The sequence below is a fragment of the Macaca mulatta genome, chromosome 11 (assembly GCF_049350105.2).
Source record: "Macaca mulatta isolate MMU2019108-1 chromosome 11, T2T-MMU8v2.0, whole genome shotgun sequence".
NCBI classification, from domain to species: domain Eukaryota; kingdom Metazoa; phylum Chordata; class Mammalia; order Primates; family Cercopithecidae; genus Macaca; species Macaca mulatta.
In genome coordinates, this window is record NC_133416.1 from 50,770,571 (window position 1) to 50,793,605 (window position 23,035).

Genomic DNA, 23,035 nt, shown 5'->3' on the forward strand with positions numbered 1-23,035 from the left:
TTAAAATTTAAAAATCTGTTGAATGCTATGGACCCTACCCCTAGAAAAATGTAGTTATGTACATATACACACAATCATACATACAATTTTGGAAGATTCACAAACTAAAGTTGAGAAGCCCTGCTCCACATAGTGCCTCATATGTAATCAAGATTAAAATGGTAAGATACCAGGAAAACTATTTTAAAAAAAAAACCATGTTTGCATTACTTTTCCCATTTAAAAATAAAGTCTATGAAGTATACATTAAGAAAAAACATTAAAATTTTTTTTATCCGTGTCCTTTGTTGCCATTTCTACTGGAGTGTTCACCTTTTACTTATTGACTAGTTATATTCTAAACCTTTTGTTAGAGCCTAAAAATATCAATAGAATGCATATGTATGTGATAAAGATAGTCACTCTTTGTCATATACATTGCAGGGCTTTTGTAGGTTTTGTTTTCCATTTTGCACTAAAATTGCGTATGTTTTCTGTTTCCTAGAATATTTTTTCAAATTTTTTGTGTAGTGAAATTTCATGCTATTTCATTTTGTTTCCACAACTCAGTGAAATTTATATATATTTTTCATTCCACTAACCAGCCATGGACCTTGAGCAAATCGCTAGTATTTCTAGATCTCAGTTGTTCTGTAGAATTGGGAGAATAATACCTTATTGTTTTAAAGAAAGGGAGATGAGCCAGCTGATCTCTTGATCCCTCTGAGCATTAGGAACCTTAGAATTGTGCAGTATTACACTGTATATTTTATTTTTTCAGATGGTTGACATTACTACTGAAGAACTGAAACAGCAGTTTGATCAAGAAATAAAAGTAATGGCAAAGTAAGTCTTAATTTGGCAGTGCGGTGTAGTGGAAAGGAAAAAGACAAGGAGTAAGGAACCTGGTTCACGTTAGAGTATGCCATGAACTAGTGATGTTTGCACATATATGAAATTAAAATTAAGTGTTTAGAGAAATTGAAAGTACTTTTGGCTCCATAATTCTATGATTACATATACTCATATGCCTGGAGATTAAATAGCAGTCATTTTTATTTATTTATTTATTTTGAGATGGAGTCTCACTGTGTCACCCAAGCTGGAGTGCAGTGGCACCATCTCGGCTCACTGCAACCTCTGCCTCCCAGGTTCAAGCGATTCTCCTGCCTCAGCCTCCCGAGTAGCTGGGACTTCAGGTGTGTGCCATCATGCCTGGCTAATTTTTCTTGTATTTTTAGTAGAGGTGGGGTTTCACCGTGTTAGCCAGGATGGTCTTGATCTCGACCTCATGATCTGCCTGCCTCAGCCTCCCCAAGTGCTGGGATTACAGGCAGGAGCCACTGCGCTTGACCGCAGTCATTATTTTAAGTCACAACAAGGTTATGTGGAATTTTACTATCATGTCCTTCATTATCATGTTTTCTACTTCCAGAATTCATGAGAGATCAATTGTAGAGATACTTTAAAAAACTATCTACAGAATATATAAAGTAGCATCTATACAGCAACTAGAGTCATGTTATCTGCAAAGATAAGCATTTACTCTATGTGCTGTTAGCTGAAGGCAGATATACTTTAAATAAACATCATTCTACATAGTAGTTCTTAAAATTTAAAAATCTGTTGAATGCTATGGACCCTACCCCTAGAAAAATGTAGTTATATACATATACACACAATCATACATACAATTTTGGAAGATTCACAAACTAAAGTTGAGAAGCCCTGCTCCACATAGTATCCACATATATATCTGAAGATATATATATACTTTATATATAAAGTAGCACCTATAAAGCAACTAGAGTCATGTTATCTGCCTTCTCAGCATTGACCCTGTGTGCTGGAAAATTGTTGGACATCATCAGGAAAAGTAGAAGGGACAATGGAGGAAATGTATTCTAATTATTATAGTAATTAATAGTGGTTGATATTTGAGTGTGTACAACATTCCAGACATTGTGCTATGTACCTTATGTGCATTGTCTATCTAACCTTTACAACTGTTACAACTGCCCATTTTGTTTGTTAACTGAGATTTAGAAACGTTAAATAGCTTGTCCAAGATCACGTAGCCAGTAAGTGTTAGAGATGGGATTGAAATCCAGATCTGTTTGATTGCAGAGCCTGAACTTTTGATCTGAATCCTAATGGGATTTACCAAATTATACCCATTAAACCCACTGCTGTAAATCACCAATCATAGTTACTTAACCTTAAGTAGGAAGAATAGACTAGAATTGACTTATGCATGGTAAAAATGATACACACTGAAAAAAAATCAAACTTTTTGTTTTTAGTATTTGTTTTCTCCCCTTCTACCCCTACTCTGCAGTTCTAAAAGTAACTTGTTCACAGTAGATAATCTGGAAAATACAGGAAAATATTTTTAAAATATACAAAACCATATGCATGCAGGGCTTAATACCTAGGTGATGGGTTGATAGGTGCAGCAAACCACCGTGGCACATGTTTACATATGTAACAAACCTGCACGTTCTGTACATGTGTCCCGGAACTTAATAATAATAATACAAACCATCTCTCAAATACATCACTCAGAGATAACCACTGCTAATATTTTTATATACTTGCTTCATGATGTGTGTGTAGCATTTCCCCATGTCATTAAAAATAATTTGAAAACATTTTAAATTATTGTACAACATTCTAGAATATGTGAGAATCATATTTTATTTAACCATAGCTATGTTTGTTCCTAATTTTCAGTATTAAAAATAAAGCTTCTTTAAAGTTCTTTGCACATAAATCTTTAAATGCAGTTATACTTACTTTATCATCTAGGGTAAAGTCCTAGAAAAAGAATTACTGGGTCGGAATGCATGAACTTTTTAAAGACTTTCTAAATACACATTCAAACATTCAAATGGCTTTTGAGATAGGTTTCAGTAATTTATATTACTACCAGCGCTGGGCGTGGTGGCTCACGCCTGTAATCCCAGCACTTTGGGAGGCCGAGGCGGGCGGATCACGAGGTCACCAGATCGAGACCATCCTGGCTAACACGGTGAAACCCCGTCTCTACTAAAAATACAAAAAACTAGCCAGGCGAGGTGGCGGGCGCCTGTAGTCCCAGGTATTCGGGAGGCTGAGGCAGGAGAATGGCGTGAACCTGGGAAGCGGAGGTTGCGGTGAGCCGGCTCATGCCACGGCACTCCAGCCTAGGCGACAAAGCGAGACTCCGTCTCAAAATAAATAAATAAATAAATAAATTTATATTACTACCAGCAGTGCGTTACAATTTCAAACTTTACTGGTTCCCTATCTTCATTTAATATCATTCCTTTTTTTTTTTTTTTTTTTTTTTTTTGAGATGGAGTCTCGCTCTGTCGCCCAGGCTGGAATGCAGTGGCGCAATCTCGGCTCACTGCAAGCTCGCTCTCCCGGGTTCACACCATTCTCCTGCCTCAGCCTCCTGAGTAGCTGGGACTACAGGCACTCGCCACCACACCCAGCTAATTTCGTTTTGTATTTTTAGTAGAGACAGCGTTTCACCATGTTAGCCAGAATGGTGTTGATCTCCTGACCTCGTGATCCACCTACTTCGGCCTCCCAAAGTGCTGGGATTACAGGCGTGAGCCACCACGCCCAGCTTATTATTACTATTATTTAGTAAGTGCCAATCTCTGGACCTTACTAGCAGAATGATCTTGGCCAAGTTTCTTAACTTTCTATTCGTTAATTTTCTCATCTATAAAACAGGATAATAGTACTTACTTAAGTTATTGTGAGGATTAAATAAAGCAGGTAAATCACTTGCCACAATGCCTTGTATATAGTATAAACTCAGCAAATGTTAATTACTCATGTTTAAAATATGCCAATTTGGTGGAAAATGGAACACTTATTGCTTTAATTTGTGCTTCTTAAAATATTTATGAGAATAGAAGAAGTCATATTTGATATAATGAACTGCTAGAATTGTGGATAGTTTTGAATGAACAAAATGAATAAGCACTTAAATAATAAAACACTTATCATGTGCCAGATATGTTTCTAGGCTGTCATGTTTACATTTTCTCATTTAATTGTCTCAGCATCCGTATTACATTATTATGTACTATTTTCTGCGTTTAGCTGTTAAAGGAGCTGAGGCTCAGTAAGGCTGTTAACTTGCCATAGGTCACCTATCCAGGAGGGGGCAGAGCGAGACTTTAAATTTAGGATGTATAACTCTGAGCCCTGTGTTCTTTCATCTTACCACAGATGCCTGCCGCTTTATTATATCGTAGGTCTCTTTAGTTTTATTATTCTCAAGTATATAAAACACTCAAATTAGGTTATAAATAATCCAGTGTGATTAAAGATCAAAAACATCTAAATTAGATGTGATTCAAGATCATGTCTGTAAATCAGTGCTTTGAGTTTGTTAGAAAATTCTTGACAGTATTAGCATAAAAATACAATGGACTTCTTGAAATCTTATTTGTGCCATCATTGAATATTGGGCTAAAGAAATTGAACATCAGCCTAGTCCTTAACCAAACTTATCACAAGTTCCAATAATCTGAATTATTTAGCTTTTACTATAAAATAGAAAGGTTTGGCCAGGTGTAGTGGCTCATGCCTGTAATCCCAATACTTTAGGAGGCCAAGGTGGTAGGATTGCTTGAGGCCAGCGGTTTGAGACCAGCCTGGGAAACACACAGTGAGACTTCATCCCTACAAAAAAGTTTAAAAAGTACCTGAGTGTGGTATGTACCAGTAGTCCAAGCTACTTGGGAGGATGAGGCAGAAGGATTACTTGAGTCCAGATGGTCGAGGCCACAGTGAGCTATGATTGCACCACTGCACTGCAGCCTGGGCAACAGAGTTAGACCCTGTCTCAAAAAAAAAAAAAAAGAAAAGAAAATAGATTTTACTTCTTTTTTTCTTTTTTTGTTCATGTTGTCTTTACTTTTATTAACCTTTAGAGAATTATTAAGTAGTTCTTCATTTTAGCCTATCAAGTTGGGTTAAACATTTAATGCATAAATTATTACAGGCATAAATATCATACTAGATCTATTTAGAATTTAAGTGAAGGCAGTGATATGTTACTTCTTTTTTTTTTTTTTTTTTATACTTTAAGTTCTAGGGTACATGTGCAGGTTTGTTACATATGTATACTTGTGCCATGTTGGTGTGCTGTACCCATCAACTCGTCAGCACCCATCAACTCGTCATTTACATCAGTTATAATTCCCAATGCCATACCTCCCCCCTCCCCACTCCCCATAATAGGCCCCGGTGTGTAATGTTCCCCTTCCTGTGTCCATTTCTTCGAGATTTTCTAGTTTAATGGTGTAGAGGTGTGTATAGTATTCTCTGATGGTAGTTTGTATTTCTGTGGGGTTGGTGGGGATATCCCCTTTATCATTTTTTATTGCGTCTATTTGATTCTTCTCTCTTTCGTTCTTTATTAGTCTTGCTAGCGGTCTATCAATTTTGTTCATCTTTTCAAAAAGCAACTCCTGGATTCATTGATTTTTTGGAGGGTTTTTTGTGTCTCTATCTCCTTCAGTTCTGCTCTGATCTTAGTTATTTCTTGCCTTCTGCTAGCTTTTGAATGTGTTTGCTCTTGCTTCTCTAGTTCTTTTAATTGTGATGTTAGGGTGTCAATTTTAGATCTTTCCAGCTTTCTCTTGTGGGCATTTAGTGCTATAAATTTCCCTCTCCACACTGCTTTAAATGTGTCCGAGAGATTCTGGTATGTTGTATCTTTGTTCTCATAGGTTTCAAAGTACATCTTTATTTCTGCCTTCATTTCATTATGTACCCAGTAGTCATTCCGGAACAGGTTGTTCAGTTTCCATGTAGTTGAGTGGTTTTGATTGAGTTTCTTAGTCCTGAGTTCTAGTTTGATTGCACTGTGGTCTGAGAGACAGTTTGTTATAATTTCTGTCCTTGTATATTTGCTGAGGAGTGCTTTACTTCCAATTATGTGGTCAATTTTGGAATAAGTACGATGTGCTGAGAAGAATGTATCTTCTGTTGATTTGGGGTGGAGAGTTCTGTAGATGTCTATTAGGTCTGCTTGGGGCAGAGTTGAGTTCAATTCCTGGATATCCTTGTTAACTTTCTGTCTCGTTGATCTGTGTAATGTTGACAGTGGGGTGTTGAAGTCTCCCATTATTATAGTATGGGAGTCTAAGTCTCTTTGTCAGTCTCTAAGGACTTGCTTTATGAATCTGGGTGCTCCTGTATTGGGTGCATATATATTTAGGATAGTTAGCTCTTCCTGTTGAATTGATCCCTTTACCATTATGTAATGGCCTTCTTTGTCTCTTTTGATCTTTGATGGTTTAAAGTCTGTTTTATCAGAGACTAGGATTGCAACCCCTGTTTTTTTTTTGTTCTCCATTTGCTTGGTAGATCATCTTCCATCCCTTTATTTTGAGCCTATGTGTGTCTCTGCATGTGAGATGGGTCTCCCGAATACAGCAAACTGATGGGTCTGGACTCTTTATCCAATTTGCCAGTCTGTGTCTTTTAATTGGACGATTTAGTCCATTTACATTTAAGGTTAATATTGTTATGTGTGAACTTGATCCTGTCATTGTGATATTAGCTGGTTAATTTGCTCGTTAGTTGATACAGTTTCTTCCTAGCATCGATGGTCTTTACATTTTGGCATGTTTTTGCAATGGCTGGTACCGATTGTTCCTTTCCATGTTTAGTGCTTCCTTCAGGGTCTCTTGTAGGGCAGGCCTGGTGGTGACAAAATCTCTAAGTATTTGCTTGTCTGTAAAGGATTTTATTTCTCCTTCACTTATGAAACTTAGTTTGGCTGGATATGAAATTCTGGATTGAAAATTCTTTTCTTTAAGAATGTTGAATATTGGCCCCCACTCTCTTCTGGCTTGGAGAGTTTCTGCTGAGAGATCTGCTGTTAGTCTGATGGGCTTCCCTTTGCGTGTAACCCGACCTTTCTCTCTGGCTGCCCTTAAGATTTTTTCCTTCATTTCAACTTTGGTAAATCTGACAATTATGTGTCTTGGAGTTGCTCTTCTCGAGGAGTATCTTTGTGGCGTTCTTTATATTTCCTGAATTTGAATGTTGGCCTGCCTTACTAGGTTGGGGAAGTTCTCCTGGATGATATCCTGCAGAGTGTTTTCCAACTTGGTTCCATTTTCCCCCTCACTTTCAGGCACCCCAACCAGACGTAAATTTGATCTTTTCACATACTCCCATACTTCTTGAAGGCTTTGTTCATTTCTTTTTCCTCTTTTTTCTTTAGACTTCTCTTCTTTATTCGTTTCATTCATTTGATCTTCCATCTCTGATACTCTTTCTTCCAGTTGATCGAGTCGGTTACTGAAGCTTGTGCATTTGTCACGTATTTCTCATGTCATGGTTTTTATCTCTGTCAGTTCATTTATGGCCTTCTCTGCATTGATTATTCTAGTTATCCACTCTTTTTTCAATATTTTTAGTTTCTTTGCGCTGAGTACGTAATTCCTCCTTTAGCTCTGAGAAGTTTGATGGACTGAAACCTTCTTCTCTCAACTCGTCAAAGTCATTCTCCGTCCAGCTTTGATCTGTTGTTGGCGATGAGCTGCGTTCCTTTGGAGGGGGAGATGCGCTCTGATTTTTTGAATTTCCAGCTTTTCTGCCCTGCTTTTTCCCCATCTTTGTGGTTTTATCTGCCTTTGGTCTTTGATGATGATGACGTACTGATGGGGTTTTGGCGTGGGTGTCCTTTCTGTTTGTTAGTTTTCCTTCTAACAGTCAGGACTTTCAGCTGTAGGTCTGTTGGAAATTGCTTGAGGTCCACTCCAGACCGTGTTTGCCTGGGTATCAGCAGCGGGGCTGCAGAAGATAGAATATTGCTGAATAGCGAGTGATCCTGTCTGATTCTTGCTCTGGAAGCTTCGTCTCAAGGGTGTACCCCACCGTGTGAGGTGTGGGGTGTCAGTCTGCACCTAGTGGGGGATGTCTCCCAGTTAGGCTACTCAGAGGTCAGGGACCCACTTGAGCAGGCAGTCTGTCCCTTCTCAGATCTCAACCTCCGTGTTGGGAGATCCACTGCTCTCTTCAAAGCTGTCAGACAGGGTCATTTGCATCTGCAGAGCTTTCTGCTACTTTTTGTTTAGCTGTGCGCTGTCCCCAGAGGTGGAGTCTACAGAGACGGGTAGGCCTCCTTGAGCTGCTGTGGGTTCCACCCAGTTCGAGCTTCCCAGCGGCTTTGTTTACCTACTTAAGCCTCAGCAATGGTGGGCGCCCCTCCCCCAACCTCTGCAATTAGATCTCAGACTGCTGTGCTAGCAATGAGGGAGGCTCTGTGGATGTGGGACCCTCCCGGCCAGGTGTGGGATATAATCTCCTGGTGTGCCATTTGCTAAGACCCTTGGTAAAGCACAGTATTAGGGTGGGAGTTACCCGATTTTCCAAGTGTTGTGTGTCTCAGTTCCCCTGCCTAGGAAAAGGGATTCCCTTCCCCCTTGCGCTTCCCAGGTGAGGCGATGCCTCGCCCTGCTTCAGCTGTGGCTGGTTGGGCTGCACCAGCTGGCCAGCACCTATTGTGTGGCACTCCCCAGTGAGATGAACCCAATACCTCAGTTGAAAATGCAGAAATCACCCGTCTTCTGTGTCACCCATGCTGGGAAGCTGGAGACTGGAGCTGTTCCTATTTGGCCATCCTGCTCCGGGACCCAGATTTTACTTCTGATGTTGATTAATATTGGCTGAAAAGAGAACTATTTGCAGAAAATTATAAATAGTTACAATAAACATATATAAACATAAACATCATGTTAGAAATTATATATAACATACTATTTTTTTCTCTTTTTTTCTATTAAAACTTTGAATAACTTCCAACCTACAACTGACTATATAAGTATATATTATAATAATTTTGCATGAAAAATTGTTTGTCACAGGTGTCAACATGAAAACTTAGTAGAACTACTTGGTTTCTCAAGTGATGGAGATGACCTCTGCTTAGTATATGTTTACATGCCTAATGGTTCATTACTAGACAGACTCTCTTGCTTGGTAAGCTATTTGTTCATCAGATTGTTTGGCTTTTTGTTTATATGCTGGAGTATTAATACTCATTTTGTTACTGGATTATTTAAACCAAATTCGCTTTCATATTTTTCCTGCTCTATGAAAATTATACAGTTGATATGTCAGCAACTGGGTTGCCATTTTATTAGGTGGTAATCCTAAATATAAAATTCAGTCAAGACTATACTAGGAAGATGCTTTTATATATTTTTATCTTCAAATAAGAAATGTAAACACCCATTTGAGCTTATTTGGAGATTATTTTTAATAACTTAAAAATGTAGTCCTAAATTATTAGTGATATAGCATCATCTTCAGTTGTTGCCTAGAAAAATACTCTGTGTTATATAGTCTCTGTAGATTTTTTATTATGCTTTCTAGTTTTTAATTTGGTTTATTTCTTTACAAGGATGGTACTCCACCACTTTCTTGGCACATGAGATGCAAGATTGCTCAGGGTGCAGCTAATGGCATCAATTTTCTACATGAAAATCATCATATTCATAGAGATATTAAAAGGTAAATGCTACTGTTTAAAAGCTTTTGGAAAGCTGTCTTTAAAGAATAGTTTGCTGTCACTCTATTCACTATTCACATGCATTTCTTAACCTAGAGCACCTGGACTTTTTCCCATCACTCCATGAAAGCTCTTCTCAATAAGGACATCTGTAATCTCCTTTATTCCAAGCCCAGTGACCTACTTTCAGTACTCATCCTACTTGACCTTTTTTATTTGTTTTAATAGTAGTTTATTCTGTTCTTCTTGACCCTTTTGCCTTATGGAAATTAGTTGTTTTCTTAGTTTATGGATCACCATTCTTTTCTGAATCACCTTCATCCTTCATGAGTACTTTTCAGTTCTCTTTCTTTCTTGTTTATTTATCTAGTTAAATATTTACCTACTCTAAGTAACATATTAATATATAGAGCTCAACATCAATCAAATCACAAAATAACAGTACACACATATATATTATATATAATATAGTATAGTATATAGGATTAATATAAAGAACATTTTCCAAGAAAGCGATATTTAAGCAGAGATTCAAAGAATGGGCAGGAAATAAGTAGGCACAATTTGAGGGTAACTGTAGAATAGATGATGGGGAAAAGAACATTCTAGGCAGAAGGAACTGCATTTGTAAGACCAGTGGTGAGAGAAAATATGGGAGCATGATGAGTTACAAGAAATGAAATATGCTTTGGGAGCCAAGACAGTAGGATCATTTGAGGCCAGGAATTGCAGACCTGATTACGTTCCCTGGACAACATAGATATCTTCATTTATATCTTCAGCTCGGACCAAACCTGGTAATGCATGCCTACACTTCCAGATGCTGGGGTGGCTGAGGAGGGAGGATGCTTGAGCCCAGGAGTTCAAGGCTGAAGTGAGCTACGATCATGCCACTGCTCTCCAACCTGGGTAATAAAGCAAGACTCTGTCTGAAAAAAAACAATAAATGCAGTATGACTGAGATGCAGAAAGTTATGGGGTGGTGGATTGAAGATAAAACTACAGAGAAGTGTAGGAAGCTAAGTCCTATAGGACCTAATGGGCCAAGGTAAGGCTTTTAGTTTTATCTCAAGTGTAATGAGATGCCATTGAAATTTTTAAGTAGGAATGTGGCATCATCTTTAAGTTTTGCAAAGATGATTTTGACTCTAATGTAGAGAACAGTTTATAAGAAGAAGCAGTTAGTAGGCTATCATAGGTGGCAGTTCATATGAATAGAGGTGAGCAGATTAGAAAGATTAAAATGGCAAAGCTTGTTGATACCTTGGCTATGCAGGGGTTCAGGAAGAGGGAAGTATCACGAATGACTCCCGGAATAATGGCATCCAGACTTGCATTCTGGAATGATTATGGCATGATTCACTTATATAGAAAGGACCAAAAAAAGACCTGGTTAGGTTGGGGTTAGAGAGATGGTTAGAAAATGTGAATTCTCCTTTGTACGTGTTGTCATTGAGGTTCTTTTAAGATATAGTAGTAGAGATGTTAGTGTGATATACAGATTTGGAGCTGATGGTCTGAGCTGAAGATATAAATGTGTATATTACTTGCATACAGGTGATAATTGAAGTGACTGTATTCACTTGAGGGGAGATGTAGATTAAGAAAAGGTCACAAGATTAAGTCTTGAGGAACCCTAAGACTTAATGGCCAAATAGAAGGGATGATCACAAAAAGGAATCTAAGGAAGTACACATACAGAGAAAGGTAAGGTGAAAACCTGCAGAGTGTGGAGTCCCTGAAAATGAGGAAAGAAAGTGTTTCCCAAGAGGGAGTAGTCAAAAAGAGTCAAGTGCTTTAATCATTGGATTAGCATCACCATTGTCTTTGGTGACTTTATGGAAACCCATTTCCATGTAGTAATTGGTTTAGAAATCACATTGTAGTTGAGAGAGTGAGAGCTAGAGAACTGAGATAGGAGTACAGACAAGTCTTTTAAGACATGTTACTAAGGGGACAGCTAGAAATAGATATGTCATTCAGGAAACTTTTTTTTTTTTTTAAGAGAGCAGAGACTAAACTGTGCTTATCTGCCTATAGGAAGGATCCAGATTAAGAGGGAGAGGATACCGTGGAAGAGAGAAATGAGATTATGTGTTCAGTAGGGTTCCTGAGAATGTAAGCAGCTCAAGCAGAGGAACTGACCCTAGATGAGAAAAGAAACACCATCTCCTATCCTTCATGTATTGTTGGTACTTTCTCATGTTCTTATCATTCTCTCTTTTCTCCCTATATGTTCTTTTTTTTTTTGAGACGGAGTTTCACTCTTGTTACCCAGGCTGGAGTGCAGTGGCGCGATCTTGGCTCACTGCAGCCTTCGCCTCCTGGGTTCAAGAGATTCTCGAGCCTCAGCCTCCTGAATAGCTTGGATTACAGGCATGCACCACCACGCTCTGCTAATTTTGTATTTTTAGTAGAGATGGGATTTCTCCATGTTGATCAGGTTGGTCTCGAACTTCTGACCTCAGGTGATCTGCCCACCTTGGCCTCCCAAAGTGCTGGAATTACAGGCGTGAGCCACCCGCCCGGCTTCTTTCTGTGTGTTTTTGCTGAGTGATATTATGTTGATTTTAACTGCTACTTATATGTGAGTGTTTTTCGAATCTGTATTATAAGCTTCCAGTCCTGGATTTTTAGTATCCCCGTACCAAAAACACTGCATCTGGGTATCCCACAGTAACCTTTAAGTCAGCACATCAGAAATCAAACTCATCAGGTCTTTCCAACCTAAAGTCTTTCCACATTTCCTTTCTGATCCAGTGAAGTCACTATTCATTCTCTCTCTCAAGCTGAAGACGTTCTCATTCTCTGTATCATGCTAATTACGAAATTCTGTTGAGTGAGCCTCAAAATTTTCACTTTCCATTTATCCCATGTTATGACCATTTAGACCCTCATTATCTCTCATTTGCTTTGTTACAAACCTTTGTAGTCAACCTAAATCCAGCCTATCAGTCCTCATCTATTCACTACAATGCTACCAGGTCATGGTCCTAAAAGTTAAGTCTAATAACATCAGTTTCCTACTATGAAAACTTTAGCTGGTAGCCTGTTGCTCACAGGATAAAATTCAAATAATCTCCATGTTTCTAGGACACTCATTCCTTGAAGTTGACCATGTACACCATATCATATTTTCGTCACTCTGTAGCTGTTACTCCATTTGCCTGGAGTGCCTTTCTTTCCCTCATGTAACTATCAACTTCTAATAATCCTTCAATACTAAGCACACTTTTCACCCTCTGTTTGAAATTTTTCCTGCTTTTTCCAGGCACATGGTTGTTCTCTCAGCATTTTGTACCTAATATTACCATTGTTTTAAAAAATTATTTATGCCTTTGTCACAGACAAGATTTTAAGACTCCCCCATGCGCAGAGCTTAAATACTAAACGACATAGGGAGTTCTCAATAAGATTGTGTTGAATGAAAGTATGAAAGCATATAATGAATTAATTGAGATATTTTGGCCATATTTTTTTCTCTTCAAAAGCCAGATAGTACAGAACAAAAGAATAAAGAAATGCATAATTGAGATACTTTGGTTGGAAATTTGTTTTTAAATGAATTGATACATATTAAGAAAGGAATTATTAAAGGTGCCTTGGAAGACTTTGTAGTAATTTACCCTATAATAAATTATTTGTGGAATAATGAAAATATCTCTTACTAATGTAGACAGTTTTATTTCATTTTTATTCTCCTAAATTTTTTCCTCAAGAAACATAAAAAGAGAGGACAGTTGCTTCTCTTTAGCTATAATCTGAGTTCTAGGTTTATTAATAGAAATTTTAGGCTTTTATGATGCATACTATAAAATGTTATACTCTGTAAATATGTACATAGACATGTATGCATATACATATATACATGCATACATACATTTAGCTAAGGAACTGTTTGACTTTTTTGGGGTGGGGAAAACATTTTTTTTCTTCAAACTTTACATTTTTTTCAGTGCAAATATCTTACTAGATGAAGCTTTTACTGCTAAAATATCTGACTTTGGCCTTGCACGGGCTTCTGAGAAGTTTGCCCAGACAGTCATGACTAGCAGAATTGTGGGAACAACAGCTTATATGGCACCTGAAGCTTTGCGAGGAGAAATAACACCCAAATCTGACATTTACAGCTTTGGTGTGGTAAGTTCCATATACATAATAAGTAAAAATAGTCATTCTGCTATAATTGTGGAAATGAAGTAGACTATTATTTAATACACCCATCTTGTTTAGCTCTCTTATGTAACAACACAAGTTTTTCACATTAACCTCTACTTATACCAGAAAGTTTGTAAAAACTTCTTCCAATGTGTAAAACTTTTGAATTGATTTTTGAAATGACTACAAGAAATGATTTTCTTGCCATCTCTGTTTATGAATTAGCATGACACCTAATGCATTAAATGAATCGTGTCGTGCCGTATATACTTTAGTCTCACATTTTTTGACATTTACTAATCTACCTGTCTATTCCCAATAAATTTTAAGATAGAGTAAGAGATAGGTGTGGGTGGTTGGAGAAGCCAGGGGCTTTTTCTTCAATTTGTTTTTTCATATGTGTCCCATATATGGAAATTTAACTTCATAGTACTGTGAAAACAAGGCATAGGACTGTAGAATATGCCTAGTGTTTAGAAACTAATATTCTCCTAAGAGCCAGAGAAAATTATTCTTGTGAAGAATCCCTAAGAGGCAGGAAAAGGATTGGGAGTTCCCAGAACATATGTTGAGTGGGGCTGACTCTTTAGTAGAATTGCCAATAGAAAAGAGCTGCTTATGGTCATGATGGGGTCCGAGATATCCCTGAAGGAGGGATGGCGAGAAATGCCCAAAGCTCGTGTTCTTTCCACTTTAATATCTAAAAGACATAGCTTTGTATAGAATGATTAATCAAATTTTGTAACCAAGATTCATATTCCTTCTAGTTTATATTTATTTTTGTCTTGAGTATTATATATATAATTTACTAGTATCATGTATAATATATGTATATTTTAGAGACAAGGCCTCACTTGGTCACCCAGGCTGAGTGCAGTGGTAGAATTACGGCTCACTGCAGCCTCAACCTCCTAGGCTCTAGTGATCCTCTCACTTCAGCCTCCCAAGTAGCTGGGACTACAGATATGTGCTACCACACTCGGCCAATGTTTTTTAAAATTTTTTGTAGAGACAGGGTCTCCCTGTTGCCCAGGCTGGTCTTGAAGTCCTGGGCTCAAGTTATCCTGCCACATCTGTCTCCCAGAGTGCTGGGATTACAGGCGTTAGCCACCATGCCCAGCCTGTCTTGTGTATTATATTAATGAAATTTTTTTGTCTTAATAGGTTTTACTAGAAATAATAACTGGACTTCCAGCCGTGGATGAACACCGTGAACCTCAGTTATTGGTAATTGAAATATTCGTTTTCCTCAATCCTTTTTTCTCTGCTTTTGTAGTCTAAATTTATATGGATAAATTTGACATCTAGAAATAACATTTTCTGTTGGCAGTCTTTCCATTGGCTATTACACAATAGCATATGGAAAAAGCATTAAATATTTTTCATTCTCAGCTCTCCCATGAAGTATGTGTGAAGCCTAGAAAAGTCACTTACATATTCTTTGTTCTGATTTCTTTGTGGGTAAAATGAAAATAGAACTAAATGATTTCTGAGGTCCTCTTTAGCTTATGTTTATTTTGTTACTTTCAGGGTGGCTACTCTTAATAACAGTGTTTTCAACATTTTCAGAAAGGAAAAAAATGGCTTCCGTTCAAATTTCTCTCAGAATAAAATTGCTAGTAAAAGTTCTCTACTTATTTCTATCATGGAGTATTTTATTTACAAAGTTACAATAAAAAACATACCAAATTTGCTATTGTTAGGAAAAACTCAAATCATGTATTTCCTTTGCTCTCATACCACAGCAACAATCAACACAGAAGATTTCTGTGACCAAATGTGAGTGGGGAGGATTTCTCTCCACCAACAAGCAGGCAGTCTACTTTGCAGCGAAAGTCAGCTGCATCTCCTCCAATTTAATTCTGACACTATGTTCCTAGAGATAGCATCAGAATCAGATCCCACAGGTTAAGGGCTCAGTCCCTGAGACTGTGATCCCACCAGACACCAGTCGCAAGTTTAGGCCTCCAGAACTTCTGACCAACTGCCTTCAAGTTGGAGTTCCTATGACCTCCTCTGTGGGTATGGAGGGCTCAAGATTGAACCCAGATTGATTCACTAACTTGCATGCAGCATATACTTTACCTAAGTTTTCCATCATTTTGCCTAAGGCTTTTTCTTTCAAAATATATAAAAGCCTCAAAACTTTGGCTTGAGTAAGGATGAAATGCAGAAAAACATAAGCTCTATCTCAGTCACAAGTTTTGTGTTTCATCATATAATAGTGAAAATCACAAATCTTTGGAGAATTACACTCTTTCACCCATTCTTAAGGTTTGACTGTGATGTGACTCTAAAGTAATAAGATTTTTGTACAAGCACAGTTAAAAAAAAAATGATCCTTTGAAGAACCCTTATGTTACTAGATTCTGCCATGGCCAAACATTTTCAGAATTTATCTTTTGAAAGTGTTTTTGAAGAGTTTACCTCTCATGAATAGTTTTTTTCATCTGTATTAGTTTCCCAGGACTGTTGTAAAAATGTACCAAAAACTGTGTGACTTAAAGCAACAGAAATTTATTTGCTCGTAGTTCTGGAGGCCAGAGTCTGAAATCAAGGTATTGGCAAGACTATGCTCTCTCTGGAGGCTCCAGAGAGAATCTTGCCTTGCTCGTTGGATGTGGGGCTTACCTCCAGGATTATCTATAATCTGGAATATTCTCATCTCAGGATACTTAATTACATCTAAAAAGGCCCTTCTTTTCCTAATAAGAGGACATTTACAGATTCCAGAAATTATGGCATAGACATGTTTTGGGAGACCATGATTCACCCAACTTACTATCTTATTCCTACACTTCTCTTTCTGTTAATTCTTTTTTTTTATCATGGCCTGCTCCCCATTTTTCCCCTCCCTTTTTCTCTTTGATTCAACAATCTTAGTACCCATAGAGAAGTTTATTGGGTACAGGGAGGAGGAGTCAGGGTCCAAAAAATTGGAGTTGCGCTATTAGAAGCACATCAAGAAGCAGACCACGCTGTGCTGCCCACCTAGTAAATGCTGCTAATGGAAACATATAAGCAATTAGCTCATAACATAAATATAAAAATTGGAAGGCAGATGGGTGGAAGTATCTAGAAGGTATAAATAAATATACATTTATATTACACACACACACACACACACACACACACACACACACACACACCCCGTCATGTGTTGCCAAATGACAGGAATATGTTCCGAGAAATGCGTTGTTAGGCAGTTTCATTGTGTGAACCTCATAGAGTGTACTTACACAAACCTAGATGATGTGACCTACTACACACCTGGGCTGTATGGTATTGCTCCTAGGCTACAAACATATGCTGTACAGCATAATACTGTCCTGAATACTGTAAGCAATTGTAACACAATGGTAAGTATTTATGTATGTAAACATAAAAGAGGTACAGTAAAAATATGGTATTATAATCTTATGGGACCACCATCTATATGTGGTCTGTCATTGACCAGTTGACCAAAATGTCATTTTGTGGTGGATGGATGTACTTATTTACATAGAATTTGTCCTGTATGTCTTGTTTTTTTGTTTGTTTGTTTTGTTTTGGTTTTGGAGACAGAGTCTCGCTCTGTCACCCAGGCTGGAGTAGTGCAGTGGCGCAATTTCGGCTCACTGCAATCTCTGCCTCCTGGGTTCAGACGATTCCCCTGTGTCAGCCTCCCGAGTAGCTAAGATTACAGGTGCACACCACCACGCCTGGCTAATTTTTTGTATTTTTAGTAGAAACAGGGTTTCACCATGTTGCCCAGGCTGGGTCTTGAATTCTTAATAAGGTTTTAAGATAAGATAGTAAAATGAGAGTACATGTTATTACAAAGTAGATTAATTTAAATAATTAAAATATACATTCTAATTTCCTTCACTTTGATTTGAAGCTCGTAAAGTTTTAACACTCATTTTAAAGCTAGATATTAAAGAAGAAATTGAAGATGAAGAAAAGACGATTGAAGATTATATTGATAAAAAGATGAATGATGCTGATTCCACTTCAGTTGAAGCTATGTACTCTGTTGCTAGTCAATGTCTGCATGAAAAGAAAAATAAGAGACCAGACATTAAGAAGGTATGAATTTTGTTTATTTATTTAAAAAGTGAAAGGGGTGGGGTTCATCATATTTTCCAGAGTGTATATTTTAAAGCAAGTGTATAATGTGGTTCTTTTGTTTTTTTCTATGTCTTTTTATAAGGTTCAACAGCTGCTGCAAGAGATGACAGATTCTTAAAACTATTGGAATAGACTCTTGACTTTTTATATACACCTATCTCAACCATTTTTTTTTTTTTTAATTTGAGATGGAATCTCGCTCTGTTGCCCAGGCTGGAGTGCAGTGGCGTGATCTCGGCTCACTGCAAGCTCCACCTCCCGGGTTCACGCCATTCTCCTGCCTCAGCCTTCCAAGTAGCTGGAACTACAGGCATCCACCACCACGCCCGGCAATTTTTTTTTTTTTTTAGTAGAGACGGGGTTTCACCGTGTTAGCCAGGATGGTCTCGATCTCCTGACCTCATGATCCCCCCGCCTCGGCCTCCCAAAGTGCTGGGATTACAGGCGTGAGCCACCACGCCTGGCCTCAACCATTTTTTTAACTAATTTTTTTCCCAAATATTCTTCTTTACCTTTAACAAGGTGCAGGCTGTTGCAGGGCAGTGGTTATTAAAGCATGGGTTGAACTTCCAACATATAAAAATAGAGCCACCATATCAACACTTAGCCCTACCCATTAGTATCACACCCAGTTCTTACAGTAATCCCTGAGATATCTCCAAGCATCAAACACAGTTTGAAAATTACAGAGTTAGCAAAAAGAGCCTGGGCTGTATGTAGGGTGGAAACACTCTGATCTGAAGCCCAACTGACTCCACTACTAATTTGCTGTAAAGCTTTGGACATACACTTAGCTGCTGTGAGCCACTAATAACATTGGGCTAATATCTGCTGTGCTTCTCTGACAGGTAATCATGAAAATCAAATGATGCAGAATATATACAAGCACTTTGTGAATTATAAAAATAATACAAAATTTAAAGTTTATAGAGCCAATTACAAAATCCTATTAGTCATATATTTATAGATGGTGTTCACAGCAATCATTTAACCACAAATAAAATATCCCTTGATGATGCTGCCGTAATGATATGTCCATTATTAGATTATGTTACATGACAAAGTTGAAAGAATTTTGCAGATGCAGCTAAGGTTCCTGAAAAACTCACTCTGAGACTGTTGAAAGGGCCTGACCTAATCAGGTGAACCCTTGCAAGAAGGATTCTCCTTCTTGTAAGCCTTGAAGAAGTATGTACCATGTTGTGAGAGGGCCACATTGGCTAAAACCTAAAGGTGGCCTCTAGAAGATGAGACGTACCTTCCAGTTGTGGGCAAGCAGGAAAAAAATTGGAACCTCAGTTGCAACCACAAGGAATTGAATTCCACCAACAATCTGAGTGAGCTAAGAAGAGTACTCCAAGCTTCGGATGATACCACAACCTGGCTGACACCTAGATTTCAGCTTTGCGTGATCCTCAGTATGAGAACCTGTCTGTGCTGTGCTGGACTTCTAATATATAGAACTGTGAGATAATGGGTCACATTGGCCAGTTGTGGTGGCTCATACCTGTAAATCCCAGCACTTTGGGAGGCTGAGGTGGGCATATCCCCTGAGGTCAAGAGTTCAAGACCATTTTGGCCAACATGGTGAAACCTTGTCTCTACTGAAAATACAAAAATTAGCTGAACGTGGTGGTGAATGCCTGTAGTCCCAGCTACTTGGGAGGCTGAGGCAGGAGAATTGCTGGAACTGGGGAGGCGGAGGTTGCAGTGAGCTGAGATTGTGCCCACTGCACTCCAGCCTGGGTGACAGAGCAAGAGTCTGTCATTCATAAATAATTAATTAATTAATTAATGGATCACATTAAGCCTTTAAGTTTGTGGTAATCTATTATGCAGTAATAGAAAACAAATACAGATACTCTCCCATGATGTTTTTCCCATGATGATTTCCCATGATATTTGCAGGTTCTGCCCACATTTGAGGGGTATGTGGGAATAAAACAGAGCATGTACAGTGGGGGGCTTATAGTCTACATACTGAAATGTGGGGTTGGAGCCCCAACACAAAGACCCCAGCAGGGCACTGCCTAGTAGAGCTATGGGAAAGGTGCTGCCACCCTCCAGACTTGAGAATGGTAGAGCCACCAGCAGCTTGCACTCTGAGCTTGGAAAAGCCACAGACACTCAACTTCAACTATGAGGGAAGCCGCGTACCCTGCAAAGCCACAGGAGTGGAGCTGCCCAAGGCCTTGAGGGCCCACCCCTTGCACCAGTGTGCCAGGATGCAGGACATGGAATCAAGGAATATGTTGGGGCTTTTAAGTTTAATGTCTTCCCCGCTGGGTTTCAGACTTGCCTCGAGCCTGTTGCCCCTTTCTTTAGCCAATTTCTCCGTTTTGGGACAAGAATGTTTTACTCAGTGCCTGTACTACCAACTGTATCTTGGAAGTAAATAACTTATATTTTATTTCGCAGGCTCATAGGTGGAAGGAGTTTACCTTAAGTCTCAAATGAGACTTTGGACTTTTGAGTGATGCTAGAATGAATTAAGACTTTGAGGGACTATTGGGAAGGGATGATTATATTTTGCAATGTGAGAAAGACATGAGTTTTGGGGGGCTGGGGGTAGAATGACATTGTTTGGGTGTTTGTCTCCTTCAAATCTCATGTTTAAATGTAATCCCCAGTGTTGGAGGTGGGGCCTGATGGGAAATGTTTGGGTCATGGGGGCGGATCCCTCATGAATGGCTTAGAGCCACTGGTGATGAGTGAGTTCTCACTCAGTTCGTGCAAGACCTGGTGGCTTAAAAGAGTCTGCTCCCCCTTTGCTTTCCATTGTGATTGTAACCTTCCTGGGGCCTTCATCAGAAGCCAGGCAAATATTGGTGCCATGCTAGTAAAGCCTGCAGAACCATAAACAAAAAAAACCTTTTTTCTTTATAAATTACCCAGCCTCAGGTACTCCTTTATAGTGATGCAAAACAGGCTAACAATATATAAATTTGTAATTTTTAAGTTATATATTGTTTTTATTAAACACTTATGAGTACTGTTTGAAGTGCTTTATTTAATCCTTATAACAATCCTATGAATTTGGTAATAATATTCACATTTTACAGATGAGGAAATTACCCAAGATTATGTAGCTAATAAGTTGCATGGCAGAAATTAGCATCTGGCATCAGTTTGCAATCTTTACCACTAACACTATGTCTGTGCATCATATTAATCATAATCATTTTCTCTGTCATGTGTTGAAAGCTATTGTGCCAAACATTGTGCTAAGAGTTTTAGAAGCATGATCTGATTTGATAAATCTACAGTATAGATTCTATTCTTTTACTTCTTGAGGAAATTTTGAGACCCCCCCAAAGATTAAATAACTTCTTTCCCTTGTTCATTGTATTAAACTGCAGTTCTCCACTCATCTGTATATTTGATGCCTTTTGCAATATGGCTTTGTAATTTTTCCCATCAAGAAGTAAAGTCTATTTCCTCAACCATTAAATCTGGGCTGGCCCTTGTAACTTGCTTACAGAAAAAGTGATGGTCAGTTCCAAGCCCAGGCCTCAAAAGCCCTAATGCACTACTTCTCTCATTTGGAACCCTGCCACTGACATGAGAACAAGCCAAGGCTAACAAGTTGCTAATGACAGACCATGCAAAACAGAGACAACGCATCTCAGATGAGGTCATCCTTAATCAGCCCGCCTGCCAGCTGATCACAAACATACATGAGACATGAGAGGTCAGCCAACTGTAGATTTGTGAGGAAGGATAGCTGTTGTTTTAAACTGCTATTTTTTTTTTTTTTTTTTTTTTTTTTTGGTACAGTCTCACTTGGTCACTCATGCTGGAGTATAGCAGTCTGATCATGGCTTACTGCCGCCTTGACCTCCCAGGCTCAAGTGATCCTCCTGCCTCAGCCCCTTGAGTAGCTTGGAGTACAGGTGCATGCCACCATGTCCAGCTAATTTTTGTTTTTAATTTTTTATAGAGACAGGATCTCACTATGTTGCTGAGGCTGGTCTTGAACTCCTGGATTCAAGCAGTTCTCCTGCCTCAGCTTCCCAAAGTGTGAGATTACAGGTATAAGCTACCATGAAAATCACATTGAAAATCACAGTTTGTTATGCATTAGTATTACTAAATCATGTTTAGTCATGTAGCCAGTAAGTGGCAGTCAGAAACACACACACACATACAAGGATATGGCCCAGCTTATCTTACTATAAATACAGCTTGATAATTACAAAACTAAGAAATACAATCTAACCCCCATTCATGGCTTGCCTCTTTCCCATTAACCATCCAGAGTTCACTAAGAAACTACAGCCTGACTGAATCCTAGCAAATGAGGGTAGTAGTGGAGCAGCACTGACAGTGGAATAGAGGCTGGTCTCAGTCTTTTCGGAGCACAGAATCAGCTGAATGAAGATCCCTACTGGGAGTCACTTGATGCTCAGGAATGGGTCAGTACCGGCATTTTGTGTGGTGGAACCCATGGCTTTCACAGGGCAACAGATTTTGCCAGTGCTAGTGAGTTTTGCTGTGGCCAGAAATAAAATGATGGAGGCTAGATCCTCTGGTGACCTACCACTGCTGGCATGTGCTCCTTTCACAGCTGTTCTTCAAGGAAAGGTAAATTCATTTATTCATTCAACAAATTTAAAAATGCCCACTATGTCATAGAAACTTCTAGGTGCTAAGGATGTAGCAATGAATGAAACTAAGCTTCTTGCCCCATTGAACTTGAAACTTTTAGTGGAAGAGATAACATATGCACAGATATAGAATACCTAAGTGCCATGAGAAGGATTAAAGCAGGATTAAGGTGAGAGGAACAAGGAGTACAATCAGATTGGGAAATTAGGGGAGACCTCTCTAAGGAGATGACACTGACCCTTGAGCAGAGACCTGTAAGTGAGGAAGGCATGTAGACACCGGGTTAGAGTGATCCAGTGTGGGGAACACATTCAGTGCTCTTGAGGTTGTGCTTGGTCTACTAGAGGAACAGAGAGCTGTCTATGAACTGAAGCAGACTGATCAAGGAAGGTAGAGAGTCACGGGCAAGTCATGTAGAAGCTACTGGGCAACAGTAAGACCTAAACTTTCTTCTATGAGATAGTGCCATTATCATAACTAGTACAGTGTAAAACTTCAGTTTGTTGGCTGAATTGGGGTGGGGGAGAGCTACAATTTATATGATTTAAGGTAAACTGTTCCCAGTCATGGCTAGCCATGAATCATTTGTAGAACTATTTGATTCCTGGACCCACCTACTGGGTCAAAATCTAGCATGAAACCCAG

At 38.7% G+C, this 23,035-nt stretch overlaps 1 protein-coding gene across 6 annotated transcripts in view; it reads left to right on the top strand.

The window, feature by feature from the left end:
- IRAK4 (interleukin 1 receptor associated kinase 4) overlaps window positions 1-20,772 on the top strand; it is a 35,668-nt gene extending 14,896 nt beyond the window's left edge. For 5 of the 6 annotated variants that reach the window (XM_015151461.3, XM_077952509.1, XM_015151459.3 and 2 more), the window contains 7 exons: window positions 761-825; window positions 8,868-8,982; window positions 9,407-9,516; window positions 13,471-13,654; window positions 14,837-14,899; window positions 17,582-17,740; window positions 17,865-20,772. In XM_015151461.3, the coding sequence (XP_015006947.2) occupies window positions 761-825; window positions 8,868-8,982; window positions 9,407-9,516; window positions 13,471-13,654; window positions 14,837-14,899; window positions 17,582-17,740; window positions 17,865-17,900 (732 nt within the window). In that variant the 3' untranslated portion in view covers window positions 17,901-20,772. 6 annotated transcript variants of the gene reach the window in all.
- Window positions 20,773-23,035: the final 2,263 nt, after the last annotated feature.